We start from the raw sequence: 23,120 nt of genomic DNA on the forward strand, positions 1-23,120 counted from the left end.
AACAATGTAATTTAATTGAATTACACGAGTACGATATAATAGTATGATGTATTATTATCAAATATACAAGAACGTAAAATTTATTGGAAACGATTTTATAAATTACAGTGATATATATTATGAAATATATTATTAGTCCATATAAAGTAATAACAATATTATATGACAGTTTTTTACAATATAGCTTGCGACCCACGCCATGACGTGATAGTATGATGGCCTGTCGAATAATTGTCCCCACCCTGAGAAAAATTATTATAATCAAATCATTCTACATATGTAATAAAGTTGCATAATCGATGATATAACTTACCTGTGTGAGCATTAATAATTCATCTTGTGTATCAACAATTTTAACTGGAAATGGTGAACCAGGCACAAGTACACCAGCCCAGCGTACCTCTACTCTATAATCGCCAGGCTCCGTTGGATCATAACGGCAAAGAATTATCCTGTCTTTTTGAGTTTCCCTTTGCATTTCAACTCTAAATGCACCTTTAGGTCCTCTTACTCTCACTGTTAGTTGACCAGCGCCAGCTCCTCGAGTATCACAGATAAACCGAGATTGAAATGTTGCTAATACACCATGTTCGATTCCTGGTCCATATACTCGAACCTATGAAATCAAAATATTTGTTTCTTTGATAGTACAAATTATATCCGTTATAAAGTATATTTCATAAACATACTTTTGATGCATCAGGAGCTCCAGAAACACGTAGCGTGAAAGGCGAACCTGGTACGTGTTCTCCTGCATATTTAATTGTCAAAGCATGTCGGCCTGCTTCTTGAGGTTTCACATTAAGAGTAAACGTTGCATCACCATGATCATAAAGTTCACAATAAGCTACTTTATGTTGACCAACACAATGTGCTGTCAACTCACCTTAAAATAAAATTAAACTATTAAATATATTATATGATAATAAATCAGAAATGTTACAATTTTTACCAGGTCCTGCTCTTCTTGTATCAATAAAACTTCTTATCTCTTGTCCAACTATGCCATGTTTTAAACCATCTCCCGAACAGATAACTCTTGATGCATCTGCTGCGCTCGTTACATTAATTTGTAAAGGACATCCTTTTAATTGTCTACCATTCCATGAGACAGTCATTAGAAGTGGATCTGGTGTTTGTGGTATATAACTTGCACGGTATACACTATCACCTGTATATTTTTTAAAGTGTATGACGTACAATATAATATAACTGTATTTGTGTTTTCAGTTCATTTATCTCACCCAAATGTTGCAGCATTACATTAAGTTCACTAGTAGGAGAGAAGAGTTGTACTTTTGGAGTACCATTACCAGCTTGAGAACCATCTATTATAAAACTAACTTCTTCACCGCATTTTGCTGAAGTTAATCCCCGACCTCGCAATAATACTCTACTAGTATCCTGTACTGGTGGCTATAGCAAAGATAATATTGATACGTTTATCCGCATTACTTTTTAATCTTATAATAATTAATCTTATAATAACTAATTTAAAAACCTCAAGATCCTGAACATATGAAAGTTTTGGTGCTCCAGGGAAAGGTATACCATTAAAAAATATTTCTAAACGATGCTCTCCACTAGGTAAATGAGGTGGTACTAATTTCAGTCTGTTACTAGAAGTCATTTCAAATGTTAATGGATGATCTCCGATATTTCCAGTGAGTTCGCCAGGCCCTGCTTCTGCCGTATCAAAACTGATTTTATTAGACGGGTGTAATTTCAAACGACCAATATCATCACAAACAGCGGTCCATCCACCTATACACAAAAATTGTTATAAAATTACGATTATTAAAATTAATATATATATATATATATATATATATATATATATATATATTAATAATGATTTTATAAAATAACTTACCAATAACACGAAGATTACGAGTGTCTATAATTTTTGGATGCCAAGGAGATCCAGGTAATTGTTGACCAGCAGAAACAACTCTGATGTCAAATACACCTACTTCAGTAGGAATGTAAGATACATTCCAAGTTCCTGGATTAACACCTGCTTCTACAGTTGCTTTAGAAACACTGTCTGGACCATCCACCTATCATTTATGTGATATATATTAATATTGTTAATTTATATATATATATATATATATATAAATTATAAATCACATCAATTTTTTCATATATACCTGCACTGCTGGAGGACTTCTTGTACCAGTAACGATAAAATGAGCTGATTTACCTACATGACCACTTAGTAAACCTTCACCTTTAGCACGAGCTTGTCCAGCAGCATCTACTGTACAAGCTACTGGACTACCAGGAATAGAACATCCACCTGTTTATAAATATCAATAAGTATTTTTACCAGTCATATTAAAATTGAATTAATATATTTCATAAATAAATTTTAATATTTTACCATATGTAATATTAATCATATAAGTTCCAGGAACACTAGGGGAAAATTCTATCATTTCTGCTCCGTCGTTAAGAGGAGTGACTTGTAGTGGAAGTTCTTGTCCTAAAGGACTTGTTGCAGTTACGTCTAAGTCTGCCATTCCAGCTTCCGTTTTCATCACTATAATCATATATTTTAACATGTTATTGAAGAACAACCGAATAATAAGAAAGGATATTGTAGAATAATAGGTAATTCAACTTACATTTAAGTGCAATATGATCATGAACAGTTACAGTCATTGGTCCTAATTCTTGTAATTTTACTTTTGAAGCATCAAATGCTTGACAGAAGAAAGGTGAACCCAAAACTGGTTTTGCACCATGCAAGACATCAATTTTATATGTACCTGAAAAAAATACATCAAAACATATATTATCGCAATAGAAATATGTATATATATTTTTTATTTTCTATTGAACATTCATTATACTTACCTACAGAATTAGTAGTAAATTCAGCAAGTAAATTTCCATCCCTATGCTGATAACATCTCACAGGTACTGCATTACCTTGTGGACCACTGATCACAACATCAAATTCTTTCCCAGGACGTCCTAATGTCTCAATAGTAAACGATGTTACTTTACCAACGCATGATTGATACAACCCTAAACCAGTTGCAGTTACTTCTCGTCCACCTGTAGGACTACGTACTGTTACATCTAATGGACTTCCTATAAAATCAAAATATAATACACAATTAATTTATTCAAATATTAACTGTATCATATAAATATATACCTGAAATATGAACATCATTATATTTGATATGCACTTTGTGAGGAGCTGCACGTGTTGGATGGAAAACAATTTCATAAACACCATTATCTCCTTCTCGAATTAAACTATCAACATCTGCTCCACCAGCTCGAACATTTACAGTTAATTTCCCAGGTCCAGATTCTTTTGATGCAACAACTAAATAACACCCAATATTGTATAACTGATACACATTTTCAACATATATATATATTATAACAGAAAATGATACCTAGAATTGTTCCAGGACGATGACAAACTACATCAGCAACTTCTTTAACAGATACTTTACTTGGATCAAAAGCTTGAAGAGTTTGAGAACTAATAACTTTATGGCCATCACTAAACATTACACTATATGTACCAACTTGACGAGTTCGAATTTCTACTCTATACAAAGTAGAAGATAATTTAGTTAATGTACTTGGTATAATTATTCCATCTGGACCTGAACAAAATATAATATGTAATAATTTTTAAATTATAACAAATAATTCAATTATTTTGCCAAAATTTCAGCTTACCTGTTACTTCTGCAGATACTGGTCCTTGTAAACCTAACATATCCAAATCCATATAAGCTGTATTTCCAACTCGTATCATAGAAGGTCCATCTAACATATTTGTTGTAACAGGACATTTGAATGGACTACCTGGAAGAAAATAGATGATATTAAATAATGTTATATTCAATGAAATGTAATGATAATATTGAAATAATTTTAGTATTTAATATCATCCACAAACCTGGGACATTATCATCGTTAAAACTAATGTTAACATAATGAGTGCTTGTGGTTTGAGGGACAAATGTTACGTCATAGAGACCACGCGCACAAGCAACTACCTCAGCCTTAACTGTATTATTTTCAGTGCTTACTACTAATTCTAAAGTTCCCTCTCCAGCTTCTGCTGCATCTACAGTAAAAGTGGTGGCCTGACCTAATAAGGCTTCTGTAAGACCAGATACATGGACCTGTTCGTATTTATAATAAAAAATTTTATATTGTAAATATTGTATATTTATAATATATCATATCATTTAAAATTTACCTTAGTCACATCATAAATATTACAAGCAAAGGGTGATCCTTTAATTGGTTCTCCATCTACTAATATGCCAATATTATGTCTGCCAACTTCTGTAGGTACGAAACTTACACTATATTTTCCATCAATAGGTTCTATTGTAATAGGAAGAGCTACATTTGAAGGTGGTGTGACAATCACGTCACAATTTGTTGAAGGTGCTTGTGGATCAACAGTAAAAGAAATCAATCTCTTAACAGCACCCATTTTTAGATTATTACCTGTTATTACTGCTTGACCTGCACCAACTACTTTACAGCTAAATGGTGAACCTAGAAATGATATATAAAGATATGACAAATCTTATATATTATATTATAAAAACTAAGATATCACTTCTTACCTGGTACAGGTTCTCCATTAAAACGAACACTAAGACTATGTACTGCAGCTTCTTGTGGTTTAAAATTAACCCTAAATTTTGCATTACCTTCACTTTGTACATAATTTGGTACATTTTTACCATTGACTGCAACTATGATTTCAAGATTTCCAGCACCTGCTTGACTGGCATTAACTGTAATAGTATAAATTAATATATTAAAATACTATTTACTTTTTTATGATTTATTATCATTAGTTAAAAATATATAACTTACTACTGAAAAAAACAGGTTTGCCCACAACACCACTATTTATGTCTGTTACCTTTACCTTGTCAGCATTATAAGCTTTTACAAGAAAAGGACTACCTTCAACATGGGATCCACCCAGTTTCACTTCAACACTATGATCACCTATATTAAATTTTATTTCATTATCGTGTTTGTCGATATTAAATGCAGTATCTTTTTCTATATAAATACATACCAACATCTTTTGGTGTAAATCCGGCAGTATATGATCCATGAGCACTCTGTTTAATATGAACTAGTAAACTCTCTCTTGTGGGTGATAATACTTCTACTACAGGTGTTCCCAAAGATGAATCTGCTTCTATGGTAAACGATGCAACACGATTTACAGATACTTTTTCTAGTCCATCAGTTATCAGTACTTTAGCTGTATCACTGACCTAATATTCAAAATAGCATTACAATAATATTCAATGTTACTAATATATATATTACAATAAATCAATCATCAATTAATTATACAAAACTTACATGACAACTGAATGGACTTCCAGGTACATCTTCACCATTGAATCTTAAATCAACAGTATGCACGATTGGTTCTCTAGGAGTAAATGATATTGCATATGTATGAGGACCTTGTGCTTGAGCAGAAGTTGGTACACGTCCTCCATTTACAGTAACTTCTAGATTTCCAGGTCCTGCTTGACTGGTTTCCACTAAAATTCACGATTTCAATTGAACAATAATGCAAAATAACAAGAAAGAATTAAAGTATTAAATTTATAATATATATACCTAAAAATGTAACAGGTGTACCAATAACACCTCGTTTAGCATCCTTTACTTTGATGGCAGTAACATCATATACTTTGCAACTGAAGGGGCTGCCAGCCACTGGAATATTTCTATAATTTACTGCTATTCTGTGTTCTCCTACTACTCTTGGTGTAAATGCCACGGTGCATGTTGTATCTTTGTTGTCAGTGACTTGAGCTGGTACGGCCTGTCCATTGGGCCCTATCAAGTCCGCCGGTTAGTTTTTTAATGCAATTTAGTCAGGCAACTACTAAGGTGGATCGCAAGAACACCAGAGATGAAATGTAATATTTTAATTTATCTATTACTCTTACTTGTTAAAGTTATAAATTATGGTAAGCCCATTATAAAGCAAAATATATTTAAATGATTATAATGAGTATTAGTTACATGACCTATCATAAGAAATATAATAGATGCTATGTATAGTTTCTCTTAGTCTATCTTTGCTTCCTTTTTTTCTTCTTTTTTTCAGTTTTTAAAATAACAATCATTACATTTTACATGCGCATTACTAAAAAAAATTTTAATGCTATGAACTAATGAAATATTAACAATCTACTAAATAGTAATAAAGTTTTGTTTCTATTCAACTTTCATCTTCAAAAAGCGAAGTTCTTGCATTCATAATAATAAAATTATATCATATTGGCACATTTATTATAGCACTATGTAAACAGATCAGGATCAATGGCTATATGGCCACAATGTAATTTTTAATAACTATCCATATAAAGGCATAGCACCACAAAAATTAATGGCTTGAACATATTAAATACATGTCCATGGATCTAATAATTGTGAGCATGTGATCAGAATATGTTAGTTACTATGTGCATAGCTATTCACAAGGATAAGTTCACAACTACTGATTTTACAGGATTCTACAATGGTAACTAATAATGCATAAGGAATGTAAGAAGGAGGTGGCAATTGTACTACTCTTACGCAAAGATCTTCAGGAGATTGTAGTTAGGAACCCACCACCATATATTTCATGAAAGTCCAGGTATTAAAGTTAGAGTGAAATTAGTATATCTTTAGAGGTCTAGTAATGTCGTAGTCTGAAAGCTGGCCGACCTGTAACAGACAGAGAATTGCTCTCAAGCCAAAAATTAAGAGAGCATACTAGGACAGATCATTTTCTGTACAATATAACTATACTCTTTGAAAATCTTATTACATAGATTAGATATAAATAGGGCATGTAATAATATCAAATAAAAATCATTGCAGTTGGTTAAAAAAGGTGGTGTTTGTAAATACACTTGATGGTCAGTAATTCAAGCCTTGTAAACTTTACATTACTTATTTAGAATATTACATATTTATATTTAAAAAATCAATCACACGGTGCATAACGTATACCATAATAATACAAGATCTTTGTGTAAAAACGTTGACTTTCGCATAACAGTGATGAACACTTTCTATACTAAAGATGTACATGCTGACATAAAGTTAAATTATTAGTGAGGGGTAGGAGTAAGGAGTTGTTTAATGCTATAAATTTTACATATACTTTACCTTCAACATTAACTTCTAAATCTTCCAAGCTACCGGCAACATTACTGACAGTAAGATAGCTTTGCCTTCCTAAACCAGCACTGCTTAATGCCTGTCCACTTACAGTTACATGGCTATCACCACCCACCCTTGTTATTATAGGACAGCCTGGTACAGTTCGTTTGTTGAAGGCTATATTAATAATATGTTCACATGCCTCGAAAGGCACAAAACTGACTGAGAAACGAGCATTGCCTTGAGGTGTAACTTGAGTGGGGATATTTTGACTACGAGCAGATATTGTAATCTCCAAATTTCCTTCACCAGCTTGACTTGCATCAACTATATAAAATAATAAATAAACACAATATATTATTTACTATATAATATTCAAATGTTTAAGAATTAACTAAAGGAAGTATTATTAATACAAATTTTTATTATTTTACTTACCAGTAAAATGTGTTGGTTGTCCAACACTACCTCTTGCAACAGGGCCAATTAATACTTTGTCTGCATTAAATGCTTTGGCTAAAAATGGTGTACCATTTACTGGATGACCATTATATTCAACACTAATTGAGTGTACACCTACATCTCTTGGTATAAATTCAGCTGTAAACCCACTATTTATGTCACCAGTAACTTTAACTGGTAATTCCATATTTGGTCCTACAATATAGAAGAATAAAAAATATTATACAAAAATTGAGTTCCAAAATATTTTATACATTTCCATTATGTGAGTAGAAAGAAGTACGAATTTAATATATAACAAATAATAAACTACTTGTAGCAACTGTGTGAATTGATGTTATCCACTATTCACCTATTAAGTGCCAAATAATATATGTTACTTTTATCTGTAAATCTTATTCACCCACAACATAGAAATATATTATATAACTAACCCCTTACGGAAACCGCAAGTTCAGCACTTCCACTTCCATCAACATCCATGTGGAAATTAGCAGGTTGATCTACAGGTATCAATTCTAAATGATTTAAATTTAATGTGACTCTGCTCGTGTCGGACACATTACAAATAAATGGACATCCACGTACAGCTTCTCCATTAAATTTTATATCGATGTAATGTGATTTAGCAATCTCAGGAGTAAAAGATACAAGGCAACGTCCACCGCCCACAACTTGAACATGATTTGGTACTTCTCCTTCGTTTATAGATATTTCTAATTGTCCTTCACCGGCTGCACTTGCGTCAACTATATAAAGAAAATTAGGAATAAGATACTAAATATACCATATGATTTATACTAATTATTTTTTTGTACCTCTAAATTGACAGGCATGACCAACAACAGCGCTAGGTACATCAGTAACTTGTATCAAACTGCTGTTATACACCTTGGCAACAAGAGGTCCTGCCGGTAGCTTTTGTCCCGCGATGCTTATTTCTACAAGGTGACTTCCGACTTCTGTTGGTGTGAATTCAACACGAAATTCTCCTGAACGACCAGATTCTTCTTCTATTCTGGCAGGTATATGTCGTTTTGAAGGTGCTACAATATTTTTGATAATATACATATTAAAAAAGTATAATAATAGAAATATATATTTGAAAATATTTCACTTACTTAAAATTTGTACATCAATTTCATTACTACTGAAGCCAAGTGCAGATAATTCAAATGATGCAGGACTACCAGCAGGTACCAATCTGACAGAATCACCAATAACAGACATCTTTGGTGCTGGCATGATTGTCACTCGCCAAGATGATCCTATTACAATTGATGTAAATTATTAAATAAAATGTAATATATTATAAATGAATTTATTAAATCAAAATTTCAATATTGTTCATATACTACTTAATAATTCTATAAAAAAACTATATAACACTATTCATTATATAAAAATTCGTAATTTATAAAAATAATTACAAAACAAAACTAAAAATTCAAGAGATATTTTGATAGTGATTCGATATTTACGAATATTCATTCGTTCAATATTTCTTATCTATTAAATATAATTGTAATCTTTAAAACGGTATAAAATCAACTTCCTACCCGCGCAACCCCCTTTTTCGAGTCAAATTCCAATTTCCCGGAAGCGCACGTAACACCAATAAGGAGATTTCCTAACCTTCCTGTCAAATGTAAGTCTATTTTCTTTTCAATAAAGATAAAAAAAGAAATAAAAAAAAGAGGATGTAACATCGCCAAAGACGGTATTGAGCGGAAGTGGGAGAAACGAGTCTGTTTCAAGCGATTGTGAGAAGAAAGAAGAGAGAAGGAAAGAAAAGAATGCGACCTAACGGACGAGTATGAGCATTAAGCTCATTTTGAAATACATCATTACAATTACCTTGTGACCACCTGTAGCTCGACGAGGGAAATCCTGAAAAGCACTAAAAAGAAAAAGCCCTAAAGAAGAAGAAATTAAAAAAAAAAAAAAGGAGAGGAAGAAAGAAAGAAGTTAGAAGCAATTCGATTCAGATTGCGTAGAACAGATTAATCTTAAATAAAGAACGACGTAAAACTTTGCATTCAAAACGGCACTGCTTTAAGCATCTCACAAACACACACTACACGACATCAACGGGTTATATATGTGTGTATATACATATATATATATAAATACTGACGGAGAGGAAACGCGTACGTTCTTTCGTGTAGTTGGTCGAACTTAATTTTGCTTCACTTTTTTTTTTATTTTTCAACAACGCTCGACATTATGGCCAAACGGCAAGCAATCGAAAGGCAAGCTCGCCTCATTGCGAAGAATCTCGTAGGACGACGAACGTAGAACGATCGAGAAAAGCCGTATAGACGTACGATGGAACGTAGAGATACGCAGGTGTGTGTAACGGGAGAAAGAGACAGAGAGAATAAGAAACGTCAGCGGATCGCGCGATTCACGACGGACTCAACCGAATCGAACGACGACGAGACGAGCGTTGCTGCTCGCTTGGCTGTTGAGCTGCTGTATTGCTGTTCCCCTGCTTCTTAGCAGACCCGGCACTCGGGCCCAAAACCAGGGCCGTACGCATAATGGTGTTCGTAACGTTCTACGTTACGCGTTCCAAACTCCCGCCTCTTCTCCCCACCATTACACTTTCTTATCTTCCTTGCATACTTTTAACGCCGACGAGCATTTACTTACACGCGTATTTGCAACGGGTGTGCAACAACTACAGTTACGCGTTAAATGTAGAATGATGCATTTTAGGGATTCGTCCGAAAATTAATCTTTTATCTTTCAGGTCAATTCTTCGCGTTAATTCTCTTCCTATTTCGAAGAAACATCATTAATTATCGTCGTATGAATTTTAATCAAATTTATATACATATGTTAAAACGATTTCATTATTAAATCGTTCGAGTTAATTACGCCGGATTTCATGGAATCGATTACTTCATTCGATTTCTTATATTACAATCACACGTCGAAAATCGATTATAAATGTTATTGCTTATTACGAAATCGATTAGTAAAATGGCGGAATCTTCTTTGAAGTGATTATTACATTAATAGTATTATATTAATATATTACATTAATAGTATTATAATAATATTTGTATTCATTTATACTTGAGTAAAAAAATTCTTAAATAAAAATGAAAAATGCTTTAAACGGTATAATATCTTGTATCTGCTCTATAAAGGTTGTTGTTTTTGTGCGGTTCTAAAAATGATATACATATTTTTTACACACAAAATAAAATTAATAATTTTATATAAATGAAAAAACAAACACGAGTGATAAAAATTGTATAGATACGAACGATTTAGTATGGTAATGACTCATCTCCTTTTCTCTCTTTCCTCTTTATATATACATAAAGCAGAAAGACATACTTACGTATGCACACGCAAAAGATATTCGATATGCGTATTTCGATACTTTAAGGTCGCCCGCAAATAGAAACCCTCGTTCGTGATGCGGATCTTTCGAGAGAAAGAAAGAAAGAAAGAAAAAAAGAAAGAAAGAAAAAAAGAAAGAAAAGAAGATAGAAAGAGAGAAAGAGAAAAAAGAAAAAATGCAGCTACGAGACAAACATTGGTGATCGATTTCACGTGACGAGATCGGCAAAGAATGGAAAGCAAACCGTTGTTTTGCAAATCGTCGAATCAGCAACAAGATGCTTTTTCGCGACCTGATAATTATTCGACGAGAAATCGTATGAGAAATTCTTACGATCACATTCAATCGATGTAAATAGGTGCTTACGAATGATCAAGTAGTTTGTTGCGGGAATTTTAAATTTACGATTCGCTACGATTGTTTATCCGCTATTTATAACCTAGAAAAGTCAATCTCGATTTGGTAAAGAATTCTCGATCGATTTATTTTCTTTTCGCGTAAAATCAAACCTATATAATTCCTATTATCATAATAATTATAGACTCTTTGAATTCCAGTTATATCGAAGTGCCTAATACGATAAATCACGATGCATTTTCAAACATAACGGATTATATAAAGAATATGATGTTTCAAAAATCTTAAAATTAACTTTACAATTTGAATGATTTCTTTCCAATGAATTTCAATTATTTCAACTTATACATGATATTTATCAATAGACAATTTTCAATTCGTATTTTTCTAACGTAACAACACATTTATTAAAAGCCACTTCGTTTTAACGAGAATCAATTGATCCTTAATTGAACTTGTTTGCGTAAGATATATTATTATATTTTGTTTCATCAAGGACCCATCATTCGAATTACAAAATCTATAACGTAACTAATCGCGACATCTATGTACCAAGTGTTTAACTTCAACGCACTAATTACAAATAGCACTAAATAGTGCTAAATGGCGCTAAATATTACAATTTTAACAAGTATCTACAAAATGAAAGATGATAATTGGATTGAAGAAGGAAGAGAAGAATCTTTTATCTCTAAACAATTATTTCAATAATCGTCAAAGCACGATCTAATTATAAGATTGAATCGGAATAAAGACGGAAAGAAATTACAACGAAGTAGAATAAGAGAGAGTGAGAGAGAGAGAAAGAGATTGGTGATAAATTCTTTGATATGGTAATACACACATTCCACGTATCACAAGGCTTTAAGAATTATTCTATAGGGTGTCGCGAGAAAAAAGTAGATGTAGGTATTTCTTCCTCAATAAATAATAATGACTTCGTTCATGCTCGCTCTAGCGTAAAAATACTAAATAGAAGAAAAGAAAAGAAAGAAATAAATGTTTTACTTTAATTATATGAAATATAATGATCTATGTCATTAGCACCATTAAAACGAAAAAAGATTTATGCGATTAAGTAACGCTCTGTTTGTAGTCATTACTACTAAGGAAACTTTATTGACATGTATTTCGTATATCTGACAAATTTAAGCATTTAAGACGTTTCAATTTCACATTTCTACTGTAATCCAGAGAAAGAAAGAGAGAGAGGGAGAGATGGAGGGGAGGGGGAGAGCGAGAGGATGGAGAGAGATAGAGATGGAAGAGAGAGAGAGAGAGAGAGAGAGAGAGAGAGAGAGAGAGAGAGAGAGGAGAGGAGAGAGAGAGAGAGAGAGAGGAAAGAGAGAGAGAGAGAGAGAGAGAGAGAGGGAAGAGAGAGAGAGGGGGAGAGAGAGAATCTGGTATCTAATCTTTAACATCAAGCTGATGTTTCCAAGGCGAATTACAAAATGTTATGAAGTATTAATATGTCGAAGTCATTTAGATATACGTAGGTAGAAGCTGAATCCCTTCGTACGCAACCAAATACGTCTATACACTGGCACTACTTTCATAGTTCAAGACACCTACGCTTTATAGATATATAATTTGGATTATTTTCAAACATTTCTCAAGACTTCAATAAATTATTATTACGATAGATCGTCACCGAGATATCGATTGTAAATTCTCAACAAGTATAAAGGATAATTGAAATACTTCAAACGAATTCGAATCAAAACGTAGCCCTAACATAGAAGACATCTACGTAGCGTAACGAATCACGTACACGTGGTCACTACTGTGGAGAATGCATTTCTTTATATGGCATCTATATAATATTCTTCACAATCTACCTAGTGGCGTAACGCATATACTTTAGCGTTCCTATTCATGGTCACCGGTTTTACCGTTAAAACGCGACATTTCCGTTCATTGCTAGATATAAATATGAGTTTCCTTTTATAGATGTGATAGATCTTGAAAAGGAACAATTTCAATGTACTCCATCTTTGAGAAGAAGTTAACTCGAGCAACCTTTCCTGAGTAGGCACGTATTTGTAGACCTATTATGCGATCAAGGTGCATAATGCAGTATCTTAAATGGCGTGGGAGATGTAAGATCATAATGATCGCCCAGAAAACCCATGGCTGAAGATATTGTCTTATACAAAAAGGAAATGTTGTATATGAAATAAAAAAAAAAAAGAAAAAAGAAAAAGAAAAAGAAGAAAAAAGATGGTAAAGAAAACGATGAACGTATCGTGTTTTTGGGTCAGTAGCACAACATGTGAATGCGTGAAATCGTAAGTCAATGACCTGATCGATGACCTGTTGACTTAGAGAGGGTACATTACTTGCGAACGAGAAAGAATCTAAGTAATGTTCACGGAAGTAAACGGGTGTATATATGTAGTACGTATATACGAATGGAAGTCAACTCTGTAATAAACAAACAGAAAAAAAACATCTTTCTCTCTCGAATTGATTCGTAAATAATGATACACTTTAAAATGGATAATAAATCGTTACTAATCGAATTTGCTTTTTTTGACAAATATAGACATTTGTTTCGGTCATTGTATATTATAGTGCTGTGCACATCAAAACCATTATCCTTGTGCCTGAAGAATGAAGGCAACGCTATTAAGGCAGAGTGAAAGTTTCTGGCGATAATAGAAATGGCAATTTTTAATATTTATAGACTATCGAGTTCCTACTGAGTATAGGCCTTCTTAATAAGATTTTTTTAAGTATATACAGTTTAAATAAACACGCTATACGAATATTTTTTTTATATCTCCATTATAGATTCACGTATAAATTAATAATCATTATTTTATAGTAGAATTTATGCTCGAGAGAATGCAATCGTTAAAATATAATAATTCTTCGTTACGAAGATACCTTTAATATTAAAGAATTTATGGAAGAATTTTAATGATATTTATAAAACTTGTATTGCGTTTAATCAAATAATACATCAACGATGCTGGTTTTCCTACTTTTTAATCTGTGACGGCACTGCCGAGTGCCATGCATTCCAGTTAAACCACGTACAAGTATGCATGCATGTACGAGGTACATACATATGCATGTATAATGCATAGTTAAATGTAAAATAATTCGTTCAGCTCTCGCTTACGATCCTTTTTTTAATGGATAACGTCATGAAAGAAAACGATGACGATTGACAGTGCTTCATTATTTTCTTCTTTTCTTTTGTTAGACAAAATTAAAATGATACAATGAAAACTTACCGGGAACGACTTCGCCATTGAATGTCATTTCAACCAAATGTGTAACAGCCTCGTGAGGTACGAATGATGCTAAGAAACGTTGACTACCTAGCGCTCTAACGAAACTCGTAACATGACCACCGTTTACCAAAATTTCTAAATTTCCAGATCCAGCTCTTGAGCCATCAACTGTAACAATATTCTACATCTAAGACCGCAATAAATATAATTAAAGACAGCCAAATAATCAAAATACATACTTTCGAATTCAACTGGTTCGTTGACTACTCCATTAGGTATATGACCAACTTGTATAGCTCTTGCATTGTAAGCTTGTGATCTAAAATTCATAAACATTGTAACGTGTACAAAAAGGTTTATATCTAATATTTACTTATGAGCTAATTTATCAACCTAAATGGCGATCCTTTAATATGTTGTCCATTGGCCAAAATTTGTATGATATGTTCTCCGACTTCTTCGGCAGTTATCGTATATGTTAAGCCACGAAGAGTTGATTTCTGAATGGGTATAAGTTTACCACTTGGACCTATAAAATTAACAAGAAAATTTTATCTGATCTATGTAATTTTATGTTATCTATATTTCATAAACAATGATATTTACCTGTAACAGTAACAGAGACTTTATTGGGATCTATACTCGGATCAATGGTGAAGGTTGTTGGTCTATGAACAGGTAATATTTCGATAGCACTCCCAGTAACGAGTGATGAATTTTTTGATGATACGTAAGTACTATTATTGAGATATCGATCATGTGTGGAATCTGCAGTATCGACGCTTTTATAATAATTATTAGTTTTATTTTTTAGAATACCATGAGTTTGCGTACGATTACTTTGAGTTTCGCTGGTAAATTTCTCGGTATTCGTTATATTTTGTGTTGTATTTTTCGTACTGTAAACGTGATGACCATTTTTGTAATCATTACTTGTAGGATCTTGAGTATTTGTCGTATGTTCAGCAATCGGAGAGTTATTAGTAAGATTTGCAAGTGATTCTAGGCTACCATAAGAAAGCAAAGATTTAGTTTTGGCTATGGCGTCCCACGAATCACGACGAGAAGTACCACCCACCATAGACGATACTCTTACGTTACTACTTGTATCGACGACACCATTATCCATAAAACTTCTTCCGTTATAACCGGTTTCTTTATCATTCATTCTTGGACTAAAACTTCTACTGACAGGACTTTGAGTGGCACTACGAAACATTGGACTGCGGTTAGGCGAGCGAGATCTATTTAAGGAACCAGTTTGATAAATGTCTCTTGATTCCTTAATGGTCGGTGAATGTTGTGATGCTGGAGACGCTGGACTTAAATTCGGTGATCGAGATCTAGTTAAAGTGCTGGATGCATAAATATCTTTCGATTCTTTTATTAAACTCGGAGTCTGAGTTCCTGGTGATCTCGAACGATTATATGTCGTTGATGAATATGTTTCCTTTGTTTCTTTGACCATAGAAGGACTATGAACGCTTCTAGATGCAGAGCTTTGATTAAGATTCGGAGAACGTGAATGATTCAGAGAACTTGTTTTATGATATGTTGAACTTTCGCTGGTATAATTGTTGGAAGTTTTGTATGTTGAAGAATGCTGGTGAACGGGTGAATAATCGGTAACGTGTTGAGTCGGGCTGGCTGATTTGTACGTGGTAGTAGAATAAATCTTTTGAACAGGACTGCCACGAGTTGGTGTAGTGGAAACATTTAATCCATTCATACGTCTTTCAAGGGAAGATACTTTTGATCGTTCTAAACTGGATGTTGATTCTTTTGATCTCCTCGATCCCTTCTGAGTACCAACTCTTATTGAAAATGGAGAACCTCTGACGTCTGATCCATTGAAGTAAACGTAAACTCTGTATTTCCCAGCATCGGAGGGAACAAATGAAACATGGTATTGCATATGTCCAATATCTTCCATTCTATAAGAAATAGATTGCTTATCATGTACTATATCTATGATTACATCGCCAAGACCTCCTGTTCCTCTTGCATCAACAATAAAGGAAAATGGTTGACCTGGCATAGCACCATCTGTATCGAGTAACTGTAAAAGATAATAACAAGTATTAAATCGATTTATCTGTGTATATATATATAATTTGAAAGAAAAAGAAAAAAGAAAGTGTGTAATAAGAATTAACTAATTTACCTTGATTCCATTAGGATCGAACACGAAACAAGTGAATGGACCACCTTGAATATGATTTCCATTATGCGTTATCGCTATACTCCATTCACCTGTTTCATCTGGTTGAAACGTTGCTGTATGTACACCATCATTCTTTTTAACGGGACACGCCAATGGTCTTCCTGTCGGTGACCACGCGGTAACATCGATCCCATCGTGACTAGTTCCTGAAATAAATATTTAGAAATTTGTTATTAGAAAATATAAACCTTTATTTTCTTTGATAAACTTACCATAACTATTGACTAGAACCTCGACGATAGATCCAATTGCACAAGGATCCATACCGGGCGATTTGATTTTGGTCAAGGCAGGTAAAACTCTGAAGTAATAGGGGCACCCATTGATTAATTCCCCATCATTATATACCATTAACTATAAAAATAAATTTGTTTAAAATACAGTCAATAATTGGAATATTTCTTTATATAAATGTTGAAATAAAATTCACGTTGATACAAACCTTATGCATTCCAACTTCAGTAGGTACAAAAGTTCCTTTTCCATGTACGCCATTCCAAGTTAATCTACATTCGACTCGTCCACTTGGACTTATAACTTCTCCTCTAACTTCTCGTGTGTTAACTTCTTTGGTAAGCATCTCTAGTTTGAAATGTGCCTGTGAACATGATTCAATAATTCTAAACATTGAACAATATAGAAAGACATCCATTGTGTCCAATGGAACGAATCATCGAAACAATAGTCTATAACATTATTGAGATTTGCAAAGATTAAAGTAACTTTTTGAAAGTACAATTGACAAACAATAACTCGACGTACTGGCTGTTGTACTCTAGCGGATGTACTATCTATATGAACAGCAATTTGCTCGCTTGCTTGAGGGCGAGGTTTCACCCATTGAAAATAGGCTGCATACGCCATAACGCCCAAATGTTCGACATTATGATCTGCCATATCTTTTGCCTTTAAAATAGGTTCCACGCCCAGTTTTTTACCACCATCGATACCTTTAAAAAAACATAGAGACGAATATTACAACATGTTATACCGATAAGATAACAATATTATAGACATACCCATTTGCAAATTGTGTTCCCAAGCTGAGGGATCAGTATGAAGTTTTTCGTAGGGTGGAGCAGGTCCACCTAAATTTCTAACGATGGCGCATAATGCTCTGCCATCGTTCCAATCGGTCTGCAAACAAATAAATAAATATTCATTAATGTTAAACATTTTTATTTTATTTATTTATTATTCATAATTATATTTACCCTAAAGTTTCGTATTGGTTCATGAGGTAAACGTGAATTAACCCATCGTAAAGTAGCGTGGAAACCTGGTGATCCTTCTTTCATGAAATATGACAAGTAGGTCATTCCCGAAAGTTCATCTAAATATGGAGACGCAAGGTATTCTGGTTCCAACACCATGGGAATATCGAATTCTCGTTTCGATATTTCCATAGCTTTTTGGCAATTGTAGACACTGTATTATAAAAAATACAATAACACGAATATATGACGTTTATTTATATATGAAATATTATAATGAGAAAGGTCAGAAAATTATCATACTTGTCATCAGGATCGAGTTGACGCCAATGTGGGAATAATCCAGGCTTACAATAATCCAAAAGTGCACTTAAATATACGCCAGAATTCCAGTCGGTTGTAAAATTATTTACTCTGCATTCTGGCAAAACAGCCTAAAAGTTAATAACATATGTTAATGTACATTGCTAATTCAATAAGTTAACATCTCATTTTATATATATGCATATATATATATATATATATGAAGTGAGATTTTCTCATTATAAAATAATATCGTTGAGTTGGAGATCAAGGCGTTATATTTTTGTTGTAGATTATACTCGTCTGCATCAAGGTCTTCCATGCAATTACGTATACTGACCTTGAGCCATGCAAGCATCAGCTTCTTTGGAGGGAACTTGGACTTGCCTATTTGGTATCTCACAATAAGCGACCATATCAGGCCAAGAATAAGTTTCAAATTTCCATTGACGATGTCGACGTTTCCTGAAAGGAAATTATTATTATTAATATATATATATATATATATATATATATATATATATGTATCCGAAAAAATGATTTGATATCAAAAAATATTGAGTCTTACATATGACATCATTTTATAATCGTTTATGAATCAAAAGAATTCGTAGAAACGAATTCACATAGATACATCCAATACGGTTCTTAACACGAATACTTTGGACGTTTATTGTTCTCATAAAATTAACGTCTCAATATTAATATTTTATATTGATAGAATTTTTTTTATTATTGTCGTATCACTGTTGTAAGAGGCTTACAAATTGTCGGATAATTATATCTTTAATCATTAATTCGTCTTTATAATAAAAGATCCTAACTGTTACGAGTATAATACATAGAAATAGATACAATATTTTATAAAATCATGATCCGTTTAATGAATGTGGAAGGAAAGCAAAGAGAACAGGAAGAATTTCGATATTGTTCTATTTTACTCATTTAACCAAGCATAGAATGAAGCTTTCTTTCAAATGTATTGCCTTATCATTGTTACATCTAGGAGAATTAAATTGGTCGGTAACCGTACACGTACAATAATGATGGCTTTAAGCGACCTCGTGGGCGCCGGTACAACACAAGAAAGGCAACGACCTCGAGCATCGATTTGCAAGACGTGACGTAACGATACAAGAGACCTGCAGTCGTGAAAATGAGGACGGAGTCCCCATAAATACCACCATAGCAAATCATTCGTTCGATCGTTTCGAACATAGAACTTGGTTCTTTCTTCATTTGTTTCTTCTTCTCAATAAAAAAGATAAAAGATGTAATACAATATAACTTCAAAGTGTTTATACCGACAATACCAAAGTATCAAAGCCTACATCGATTGTATTCCAAGTATCGTAACAACATTATGGTACTTTTGAAAAAACAGACAGCTCGTAAAAGACCGATTGTTCTAACAATGATCCGTATATCGTATGCTATTACGTATTAATCATGAACCGTTGACTCACCCGATGATCAAAATATGAAAACGTTTTTTTTATCTCACAATTAGTCATCCAAGTTTCGTTGAAAGAAATTCCTTTGATAGATCAATAAAATTATAACATTGTCAATCATACAACCCTTTTTCCTTTCGTTTAGCATTATGTCAGTAGTTCATCCGCAATCTCTTTCTATTTCGCGATATAAAACAATGAATCGCTTGGAATTCAAAGACGTGTGTATTGCAGTAAATTCATTAAAGAGAAAGAGAGAAGCGTGCCTGAGAACAGAGGAAGAAGTCGTGCTCACGGCCGAGGTCAATACCTCCTAGCGTTACGTGAAACAACGACGACTAATTAGTTAAAAAGCGAGCAGCATGTTGCTTTCTAACATGCTAGGCACGAGCTTTATCTCTCGATCGGTAAACGCAAACAATGATATATTTGCTTGTCAGATCGTAAGTGTATAGAAAGTTTTCTCAACGGAATGGAAAGAAAAAATTATTTGAAATTCGCGCTAATTTCGAAAAAAACGTTACCGATATTGACGAGTTTCACGCCATCCGCCTCGATCGCCTGTAACGCCGTCGAGACATTTTCAAGATGATGATGCTGATTCGCTGGCCTTGGATTCCATCGTGGTAAACGTCTCTTAGTGAGAACCTCAACAAGAGCACAAAGACGTGTACCATCTCTAAAATCTTCGGCGAGATCCAAAACAGGACCGCTACCTACATCGGCCGCATGCTTCAGGTGCTCGTTCACCCAATTCCTAAATGTATTCGCTTGAATCTCCACCCACAAGTCCTCGTGACCTTTGATTGGCATGCCCTTCGCGGCTGTTCCCTCGGCTGATCGAGCTACCAGGCCCACTAGTTGCTCTGGTCGTAACTGCTCGGTCGACTGCATTCTTATTCCTTCAAGGAGACAATCGAAAAGTTTGTCTCGTTATTGATTCTTGATGTTTCTATTTATGTTATATTCAATTCAATCTTCAATTATTTCATTAAAAATTATAATATATTATAAAGTAAATTCATATAAATTTGAAAACTATTTTTGAAGATTTAAATTACGTAGTATATTTTTTTCTTAGATACGTTCAACATGCCTGTTTTATATTTTCTACAATGGAGGATGTTAAATTCGACTCGAATCTTTAATTAAATAAACAAATTTATGCAAATTTGAGAAGCATTTTTTATGAATTAAATTATGTAGTATATGCTTTGTGTTAAGTACGTTTGACATGCCTAGTTTATACTTTCTACCAAATCATCGACGATCGTGCGTGACAGGCGTACTTGCTTTTTTAAATTTGCCGCGCCTTTCTTTGTTTCTTTTTGTGATAGACACGATAGATCAAAGTCCAACGATTTTTGTTTTTTATCCCTTCGTTACGTTTTATCTCCTTCTCCCTTTAACATGCAATAACGTTTTCAAAGGAAAGAAAAATTATTGTTATGAGAAAATCGATACGCCGGTATCATTACAATGTTGACAAGATAATTTCGATATTAAACACACGGTGTGTTGAGAAACACTGATCTAGTTCATCGATTTTTATCATGATACATAACGATTCAAACTCGTAGAACGACCTATTGATATCCTGACGGTTACTTTTTAAACATACTACGCAGGAGAACGCAGGAAGTCACGATGAAAGGCAAGTTCCAACGATATTTAATGATTTAAGTACAAGAAAAGAACGAGAGAGAGACAGAGAGAGAAAAAGAAAAAACGTAATTCATGAAAATATAGGAGTTTAGTCAAATTACATGACATGTTAATTGCAATGTGAATATAACTATTTGCTTGGTCTCAAAATGACAAGATGTGACATCATCAATGTAAGCTTGAAACCTCGTTTGTCCGGCACGCTTACGTCAGCATGTAAAAATTGTATCCACATACGAGTTCAACATATAATCGAAAAAAAAAAAGAGATATAACCGTTTTTTTTTTTTTACTTTTACCGCTTTATGCTTCTGAAGATGATGGAATTTTTGATGGAGAATAAAGATAGGATGGACCGAGCGTGAGAATCTGCATACACTCTCGCATACTCAGACAACGAATAATACCACCTCACAATATATTCGACTTTCACTCACGACGTCTAATGAAATTTACAATTCGTACATATTTTTTCGTATATTTATTTTTAGTTTTTACTTTTTTCTTAATGATGCAGAATTTCTGAAACCGAATCGTTTCATTAAAAATAATTGGTATATTCTTTGACATATCGAACGTACAAAATGCTTTTGTGAAGAATATACTACGTAAAACAATTGACGACGAATGACAAAACACAATTGTAATGACTAATGTAACCAAGTACAGAAGAAATACGTTAGTCACTTAAATATCTGTATTGTTATTCTTTCCTATGCACTTTCGAAACGCTTCAGTGTCCTTTGTTCGTAAAACGTCTTTATTTTCTACACAGTCGAAAAGAAAATGATCAAATATGTGATTCTAACTAAAAAATTGAACGGAATATATTCGAACAAACTTATTCATATTACTAATTATAGTAATAATTAGTAACAAAAAATTTGTCAGGAAGAATTTCACTAGGTACACTATTTGTTATGAAAGTATGATCGGAAAATTGTGGTTCACATTAATGACACGATATATTCGCACTGAATGGAATAAAATCACACAAAACATACATTCAACTACAATTTTTTTCAAATAAATATTCAGTATATGTGCGTTAGACATGTATGTAGGACAATAAGTAACGAAAGGATTTGTAACAAAAAACATTAAAAAAACAAGTCATTTTTTTACACGATGAGACAGTACGACTGACACACAAAATCGTCGTAATATTATATATTTACGTTAAGTTGATCCTCGAATAGAGATTTCGTATTTTTGTCGAATAGAAAAAGTCGTTATGCGAAGAGGAGACACACGATACGCCGCAGATTTTCATCGATCGTTCACTCGTCAAAAACCCGGCACCATTGAAACGAGATCGTTTCTATTATTTTTGTTTGTTTGAATTGTGATAATCGGTAAAGTTTTAACATGAATCGATGTTGAATTCGTTGATGGTAGTAAAACGATCGAGAAACGCCATTTTTGGCATCCAGATCGCAACGGACGTCGACGAACGCCTTCGACGTGCGTGAGCTCACTGAAAACCAACGTAAAAAGAACCCCTCACGTCCCTTTGCCTTCTTTCGCTAGATAGATACCATCGGCATTCTGGGACCGTGAAACTGACATGAACGTTCCTAGCATTTTTGTTGCCCTGTTTTTGATTATTAAATTCTTACGAAAAGATTTCATTAAGAAAAGAAAAAATCT

At 33.4% G+C, this 23,120-nt stretch overlaps 1 protein-coding gene across 8 annotated transcripts; it reads right to left on the reverse strand.

The window, feature by feature from the left end:
* Positions 1-51: 51 nt before the first annotated feature.
* On the reverse strand, positions 52-22,953 carry LOC127067800 (filamin-A). 8 transcript variants are annotated; one of them, XM_051003145.1, is made up of 40 exons: positions 22,649-22,947; positions 20,330-20,707; positions 18,692-18,816; positions 18,352-18,482; positions 18,049-18,262; positions 17,854-17,971; positions 17,597-17,784; positions 17,277-17,432; positions 17,047-17,188; positions 16,775-16,980; positions 15,217-16,669; positions 15,004-15,139; positions 14,850-14,929; positions 14,611-14,778; positions 8,775-8,921; positions 8,472-8,699; positions 8,088-8,402; positions 7,630-7,848; positions 7,198-7,518; positions 5,650-5,871; positions 5,383-5,570; positions 5,087-5,291; positions 4,876-5,013; positions 4,620-4,793; positions 4,241-4,548; positions 3,935-4,163; positions 3,712-3,840; positions 3,420-3,635; positions 3,170-3,346; positions 2,863-3,102; positions 2,631-2,774; positions 2,387-2,545; positions 2,154-2,302; positions 1,874-2,060; positions 1,502-1,764; positions 1,245-1,416; positions 953-1,171; positions 690-886; positions 314-616; positions 52-242 (listed from the first exon to the last, which is right to left on the reverse strand). In XM_051003145.1, the coding sequence occupies exons 2-40, from the start codon at positions 20,697-20,699 to the stop codon at positions 174-176; spliced, it is 8,805 nt and encodes a 2,934-aa protein (XP_050859102.1). In that variant the 5' UTR covers positions 20,700-20,707; positions 22,649-22,947; the 3' UTR covers positions 52-173. The 8 variants fall into 8 exon arrangements, 5 of the variants coding, with proteins under 5 accessions (XP_050859102.1, XP_050859103.1, XP_050859104.1 ...); XM_051003146.1 differs by lacking the exon at positions 22,649-22,947 and having other exon boundaries at positions 20,330-20,724; XM_051003147.1 differs by lacking the exons at positions 14,611-14,778; positions 14,850-14,929; positions 15,004-15,139; ... (9 more) ...; positions 20,330-20,707; positions 22,649-22,947 and adding an exon at positions 9,511-10,198.
* Between the last annotated feature and the right edge of the window lie 167 nt (positions 22,954-23,120).

Source organism: Vespula vulgaris, chromosome 11, assembly GCF_905475345.1.
Source record: "Vespula vulgaris chromosome 11, iyVesVulg1.1, whole genome shotgun sequence".
NCBI classification, from domain to species: Eukaryota; Metazoa; Arthropoda; class Insecta; order Hymenoptera; family Vespidae; genus Vespula; species Vespula vulgaris.

Excerpts from the sequence above, each read along its gene's own strand:
- LOC127067800 (XM_051003145.1), bottom strand. The coding sequence starts at position 20,699 with ATGCAGTCGACCGAGCAGTTACGACCAGAGCAACTAGTGGGCCTGGTA. Across the intron at positions 3,841-3,934 it reads TAACGATGATAATGTCCCAG|GTAGTCCATTCAAATGTCCT; the intron begins GTTTGTGGATGA and ends ATTTTCTTCCAG. Across the intron at positions 1,417-1,501 it reads CATATGTTCAGGATCTTGAG|CCACCAGTACAGGATACTAG; the intron begins GTTTTTAAATTA and ends TCTTTGCTATAG.